This window comes from Myotis lucifugus, unplaced genomic scaffold (genome assembly GCF_000147115.1).
Source record: "Myotis lucifugus unplaced genomic scaffold, Myoluc2.0 scaffold_150, whole genome shotgun sequence".
NCBI lineage: Eukaryota > Metazoa > Chordata > Mammalia > Chiroptera > Vespertilionidae > Myotis > Myotis lucifugus.
The window spans coordinates 2,204,051-2,211,517 of record NW_005871198.1 but is presented as its reverse complement, the minus strand read 5'-3'; the positions used below and the strand labels follow the sequence as shown (position 1 = coordinate 2,211,517).

At 43.5% G+C, this 7,467-nt stretch overlaps 2 protein-coding genes across 2 annotated transcripts in view; both read right to left on the bottom strand.

The window, feature by feature from the left end:
* KIAA0408 (KIAA0408 ortholog) overlaps positions 1-1,967 on the bottom strand; it is a 30,346-nt gene extending 28,379 nt beyond the window's left edge. The window contains exon 1 of the mRNA XM_006095068.3: positions 1,771-1,967. The gene's annotated coding sequence lies outside the window, so the exon portion shown is untranslated. The remainder of the gene's footprint in view (positions 1-1,770) is intronic.
* SOGA3 (SOGA family member 3) overlaps positions 1-7,467 on the bottom strand; it is a 34,309-nt gene that overhangs the window by 3,035 nt on the left and 23,807 nt on the right. The window contains 4 exon segments of the mRNA XM_014461108.2: positions 2,051-2,086; positions 3,529-4,214; positions 4,217-4,706; positions 5,998-6,069. Of these exon segments, the coding sequence (XP_014316594.2) occupies positions 2,051-2,086; positions 3,529-4,214; positions 4,217-4,706; positions 5,998-6,069 (1,284 nt within the window).

The window sequence follows — 7,467 nt, the reverse complement described above, 5'->3', positions numbered from 1 at the left end:
TGGGGTCCAATCCCAGCGGTCCAGGGGTCCCCAAAGGTGTGGACGGAGTCGGCGAAGAATGAATGACATGGAAACTGGTTTCAGTTCATCAGCATAGCGAGGTTCTCCCTCCAGGATCTCCAGCGAAGTTCTGGTCAGGAACTCCAACCAAGTTCTGGTGCCATGTTCTCTCGCTAGGTTCTCCATCCAGCTTCTCCAGGTTCTCCTGCCAGGTTCAGTCACCAGGTTCTGTAGCAAGGTTCTCCGGCCAGGTTCTATCCAGGTTCTTTTGCCATGTTCTGTCTAGGTTCTCCAGTGAAGTTCTGCCATGTTCTGTCCAGGATCTTTTGCCATGTTCTCTGGCTAGGTTCTGGTTAGGATCTGATGATGATGTGATGAGGATCTGATCAGGTTGTGTTGTTTATTGTCTTGTTACATCCGTATTTATACCAGCCGATTTTAATCCTGTCAATTTCTATTACAAAGGTTAGGGCGTTTCTTATCTCCATTCCAGGGAGTAAAGATTATTAGGCTTAACTACCGGCCTGGCACTTAATTAAGGGGTTGTATCCCCTCCCTAACCTCAGGGAAAGATCCCCACCTGGGGAAACAATCTTTCTCGGAGAGGTGACCTTGGTTAAAACACATGGCGCTAAGGAGAGCAAACATATTAAGAACAATATGCTATATACGCCAGGTACCTCGAAACATATGCTGTGCAGATGTTTCTTCTCTGTAGCAAGGATGGACCGGCTCCCGGCAGGGGGGGGCTCATTTTGAGGCTTTCATTCAGTGTGCACATGCACCTCCATCTCCGTATGTGCACGTGTGACTTTGTACATTCACAATATTCATCTTGGTTCTCCTTTCTGTCATGTATTATTCCTACTTGTCTTCTCTGATTTAGTTGGTTTAGTTTGACTACAGATTTTCATATTCACCAACCAATCTGAGAGTATTTCCAAGTATGTGTCTTCAACGAGCATTGTGACTTCTGAATAGTCAGTGGTACAGGTGCAGCCCACCTTTCCACTGGGTAAATGCACAACGAGATGGACTGATAAGGCCTTTGGGTAAATGGAGCCAATTCAGATAGGAGGGGAAGGGGGCTTAGGTTCAACATAGAAAGTTTATGTCTAGAGAGTAATGCCTACTGGAACTATATACTACTGGTTGTGGTTTGTGGTTAAATAAAATTCTAGAGAATGACTGTATAGTTCCTATTCAAAACATTTCACATATTATAATTCTAGCATATTTCCTGCTCCGGAAGCAGTTCTGTGTAACAATCTATTACAGAGGACAGGACTTCAAGCAACAAATTTGATTAGCAACATATGGCTCAAAGTATAATAGTTTGGTTGAAAGATGGCCAAATGCAGTAGGATGGGAATAATTATTTTCTCAATGAACTGAGACCTAATCTACACGTATGTTTCAAAACACATCTTTTTTTAACAGAACGCCATCAACAATGCAAATAATTACTGATTTTCTATGAGGGCCCCATTTCATTCATTCACCAAAATTTTCATATATATTATTGGATATCAAAATTATCCTGTTAGTCTGATGTAACTAGCAAAGCCTACGTATTTTTTGGAAATGTAACCAACTTGTGAGTGAATGTCTAGCTTTTGAATTATCATCAGTCAGCTAATGAGAAATAACTGATTTAGCCAATTTTTATAGTCATTCTGCCAATTCTTTATCGAGAAGAATACAAATTAAGACGTAAAAGACAGAAGCACAAGTTAAAATGATTTATAATAAAAAAAAAGTCACACTTACTTCCTTACCTGAAATATTTTAGTCCCTGGGCTTCTTACTGAATTTGGTAGTGGTGAGATGGGTCTTTTTAAAGAAATTAAGCAGTCTTCAGTGTTTTTATAGCATGGGTTACTACAGAAATTATACTTCTTTTACTTCTTGTCTTGAAGGATGAACAAAATAAACAAACTGAAAATACTACAATGAATGATAAATGATGAAATATTTACAGTACAAAAAACAGCGTAAAAAGGAAGACAAGTTTAAATATTGTTGTGTAAGAAAGTGATGAAAATAATACAAGAATGAGGATAAGTAAAATGATAGGCTGGAACATCTGGGAAGGTAAATGCAAAGACAAAGAGAAGAATTAATAATAATTTTAAAATTTACATCTATATCAACTCATCGAAGCATTCATTCAACTTCAGATAAAGCAGAACCCCCCTTATGCCTCTATTGACCAGATCTGAAAGCCTGTTACTATACACAGTGCATTCTCTCGCTCTGATGTCTCTTTTGTTCCCAAGGGCACAGGTGAAAAACCACATGCTCACAGTACCCAAAAAAGCTTCAACGAGGAAACCAGAAACCAATGTTTTGATACGATCAATAGAAGGAATAAGCCTCAACATTTAAACAATTCAACAAGTTTTATCATAAGACTATTTTTTTTTCTTTCCAGAGCAAAGCAGAGCAACATGCAAGATCAATAAGCAAGAGGGTTGCGATGTTCCTAGTTGTGACTAACAGGCAGTTAAATGAATGTCATGCTGCTGTGTATAAAGTGGTTTTTTAATTTAAACCTCTGGCGTGTCTTAAAAGCCATGCATGCTGTTGTGCTTCCACGGGTTCTCCAATGGATACGGGATACCAGGCTTGCCATGGGGTTGGGGGGATGGGGGTGGGGGCGCTGCCTGTTTTGCTTTCTCAATGATCTCTTAGGTGGTTCACTCTGACAAAATGCGTTGGTCTTTGGCCACCATACCTGGCTAGAGCAGCTCAGTCCAATTCATCAAGTGTGCCTCTACAATTTAGGATGAAGGAAAAATGCTGGTTTCCCCTGTTCGGGAATAGTTATTACTATTTCTCTGAATTCGTGTGGCCTTGAAGTTAAAAAATAACTTCCCCAGTCCTGAGATTCTCCACTGCAGAGCCGACAGTGGTATTTTCTAGAAGTAATGATTATGTCACCTCAACCTGTAAAGCAACAGCTTCCATGTATTCCGTTTGGTCGGGCTCTAGACACAGTATCAGCTCTTTTCTCCGACAGCTTCTATATTTAACAGTACTTACGCATCAACTTAGTGACTTTAAAAATATGTATTTTAAACTCAATTTGAATCTTGGCTTGGAAATTTGCAAACCAACAACTGAAGATTCCTTATTAGGTAGGGATCTTCTTGCAGCTGTTCTATTAGAATCGGTGAAATAATATTGTAAATGTTCACCTTTAATAATGAATAATAATAATAATCATTATTATTATAAACCTAAAAAACCCTTTCTTTAATCTTTACACAAAAACGGGTGGGGGGGGGGGCAGGATTAAAAATCACAGAGGGGAAACAGTGACTGGGAATGCGGCGACGAAAACCTCAGGCCTGAAGGAGGACAGTGTGAAAGAACAGGTGCGCCCAGTGGAGCCCAGTGGAGCCCAGCGCCGGGACTTCTCTAAAGCGGGGCGTGGGGGTCGGGGCGCGGAGCCGCCCCACCGGGGCCCGCAGCTCCGCGCGCCAGCCTCGCCATCGCCCGGGCTCGCAATAGGCAGAACTGTACCTGACTCACGGATATGGGTTCCTCGGCACCACGGTCGTCCGCGGACTTGGGCACCTCCAGGCGGTCGATGAAGGTCTGCAGCTCCTTGCGGAAGGCCTTCATCTGCGCGTTGATGCGGTAGAGCAGCTCGTGCTCCCGGATGCGGCTGCCGTCGTCCTCCTCGTCCATCAGTCCGAACAGGTCCCCGTTGGCCACGTAGATGCGCGCCTCGGTGATGATGGTGCTCGTGTCGGCGATGAGCCGGTCGATGGTCTTGCCCAGGCGCTCGGCCTCCGAGCGGATGTCCTTCATCTGCTGCCGGTCGGAGAAGCTCTTGGGCCAGGGCCCGGGCGCGGGGTAGAAGGAGCGGGTGGGCGTGAGGCAGCGGATGTTGCGCACCTCCTCCGAGTCGCTCTCGCCCCCGATGGGCCCCTCCCGCTTGCGGTGCGGCGGCCGCGAGTCGTCGTCGCTCTCCTTCTTGCCCGCGTCGCTCTCGGCGTCGCTATCGCGGGGGCTGCCGCGGATGCCCAGGTGCGAGGCCAGGTCGTAGCGCTGCATGTTGGACATGAGCACGCGGTTCTCGTACTGCAGCTGCATGACCTTGCCGCTCAGCTCGTTGATCTGCAGGCGCGCCGCCTTCAGCTCCTCCTGCAGCGCCTCGGTCTTGGCGCTGTCCTGGTGCCGCGCGCTCTCGTGGCCGCCGGGAATTTGAACTTGTACTTGTTGAGCTCGGCCGTGATGCGCTTGTTCTGTTCCTCCAGGTCGGCCACGTTCCTCCGCAGCAGCTCGGTCTCGTCTTCCACCAGCTGCAGGTGCTGCCGCAGCTCCGACAGGGATTCGCTCTGCTCCCTCATGAGCGGGTTGGCCGAGCCATTGAAGTCTTCGCCCCTCAGGTCGTCCAGTTCGGCCTTGAGGCCTCGGTTCTCCACCTCCAGCTCCACGATTTTCCTGCCCAGGATGTTGGCTTCTTCCTCCACCAGCCTCAACCGCAGCTTGAGCTCGGCCTCCCTGGTGCTGGGAGGGCCCCCCGCTTCTCCTTTGGGCAAAGGACTGTCCAGATCCCCATAAAAGGACCGGTACTTCTGCAGCTCGTGCTCAAATCGGTCCTTCTCTTTGTCAATCTTGGCCATTTTCTTTCTCATCAGAGCAGCTTCTTCTTTCACGAACTGCAGCTGGCATTTCAGATCTTCATTGTCCTCCTCATTTGGGAAAAGAGAGAAAGAGGATGGGAGACCATTTTTATGTAAATCAAGAAAACAATCGAAAAAGACACCTGCATAAGCTTTAGCATGGGAAATATAAGAATAGGACTTGAATGAAAAGAAATAAACTGCTGACTACAGCCGACGTAAGACGTTACAAGCATCTTCCCCCTAAATAAGCTGAAGAAGAGGATTCAAGGCGACATGGGGGATGACTCACAGCAAAATACCTAGAGCGAGGTGGCTAAAGTTATGCCGAAGACAGCGAGAAAGCTGTAGCAACAGAGCATATTGAACTTATCCAGGAAACTGAGAAAAATGTACAAAAAAAGAGTAATGATTTTGGTATAAGGCTCTGGTCTACAAATATTCTTGTGCAAGTACCCAAAGAAAAATTCACCATGAACAGAACGGGTAGAGAAAGGAAAAGAGAAAATAAACATTTAATATGTTATGCTTTTTAAAAATATGATCAACTTTTTTCAAATTTTGTAAATATTGCTTTTTTCAAAATTTTCAAATTTTGTAAATATTGCTTTAGTTAGTTTCTACCTACTAAGAAAACCCTTTGAAGGAATTTTTTTAAAAAGCATGCTGTAGTACTCCATATCCCAACATAGGCACTTAAAAGGTATCTAGCCAGGTGTTCTTGGAGAGCCATTCTGCCTCCAAATGTTTCCTCTTCTGTTTTAAAATCTCCTTCCTTACATCTCTCAGTACCTTCTGCTCACCCTGAAAGCAGAACTAGTCATTACTGTGCCGTGTTTCTAAGGTTCTCAACAAGCCCATGTTGAATCCATCTTTTAAGTTTTACTTTTATTCTTCTGTTGCCTTTTTTATTTTTTGCTCCCCCAATCACTGGTCTAGCGAATTACTCCAGGCAAGGACTCTAAAGCCATCACAAGGCACTCTCCTCTGCCATCCCTTCCTGCCACATTCCTTTCTTTCTTCTCCCTGATACCGTAGGGACAACTATTCTACTGACCTTATTAATTATGAGCGAACAAGATTAGCACCATGGGTACAGTTCTCAAATATAGGAACACAGAAAGTACTAATGACATTTTGCCATGTGTAGATGCGATACTAATAGGGATGTCAGTGCTTGCTTTGTAAGCGAAAATCCTGAATGTTTTGTACTGCCTGTATCTATAGCTACATAATCAATATGCATAACTTAACTCTGTTTTACAGGAGTATGTCTGGCTGATATGTCTACTTATAGAAGTAGCTTATATATCCATTTAGAGGTGCTTGATGTGCTTGGTGAAATTTTATCTCTACATACCTCTGTGGGAGTCTGTTGAGTCTTTTTTTCAGATTTTGGTAAATCTTTGCTTCCTCTTCTTTTTAAGGAGAGCTGAAACAAAGCATGAATATATTTGATTAGCTAAACTATAATTTTCACTCCATTTTATGTTTTTAATGAGCTAATCTGATATGACAAAACCAAGCCAAATGACAAGTGTTAGGTCAAAAATCATTAATGAGAAAAATAACCCAAGCCAGATAGATTTAGGTACATTTTAACTCTGGACTGAGATGCACTTCACAGCAGAAAAGGCACTGGCCATGATTTAATTAATTGAGAAATACAGGAAACCTGCTGTGAAAATGCAGAAAAATAACTTGCACAAAATGTGGATCCATGACTCAATATGCTAGATATTTCAAATGAAAGCAAATTCTCGTTAGCATTCTACATCACTAAAGAAAAAAAGGAGTAAGTCAGGGTTAGGTTGTTATAAGCTTGTAAAGACAAACTTTCAGTAGACTTATGTAGAATTTGAAGAATTTCTCTCCTGACCACAAATCCATGCAAACACACATGACACAATATACACATAGACAGCTGGGTAACACAGTAGGGAATGGTAGGGGCTGTAGCCAAGAGGGCACGCTCCGTGTGAAAGAGCAGGGAAAGTGGGAATTCGCTTCAGCTGACTGGGGTAAATACAGAAATGTGGGCTCTTTCAAGAGAAGCTGGAAATCTGGAAAGTTACGTAAATATCTCCCACATGTTACTGGTTGGTCCTCATGGAATTAAAACACACTTTGTATGTCAAATAACACATCTAGCGCCAAGTCATTTCATGACTACCAGTCCATGACCTCTGGAGCTCAGTTCTATTTCTAAGCACCAATATCACAAGGAGGGTCTCTCTGTATAAATAATAATCCATGTGTATGAATATCTAGCATATACCAGACATTGAGCTGGAGACTCAAAAATCAATCAGATAATGCATCTACCATTAGGAGGCCCACAATTTTGCATGGGAGACAAGGAAGCAAACAATTACAGTGCAAGCTGTTATATGCCATCCTTCAGGTTCTGTGAAGCAAGAACTGTGACTTATGTGGCATCACCACCACAATACTTGCCACATGATAAATGGTGGGAAAATTCTGTTGAACTAATGAGTGAATATAAAATATGAGTTTCTAAGATCAAAGAGGAGGATGGGAGTAGAAACCGTCTTCTCAAAAGAGGAGTCATGAATTTGCGAAGAACTGCAGATTAAGTTGTTCATGTTAATTTCTAACCCATATCCAGTGTTAAATGCAGGCATGTGTTCAGGCACAGAAGGGACAGAAGCACGTTGGGGCAGTTCTCTCATTCAGTATGAAACCGAAACTACACAACCAAATGAGTAGTCCATGTGCTTATTTCTAGTTCCTACAGAAAAATGTTTTTCTGTGTTGCTTGAAGCAAAAGCTGTGGGGACTGACTCACCAAAACCAAAAGTGATTTAGG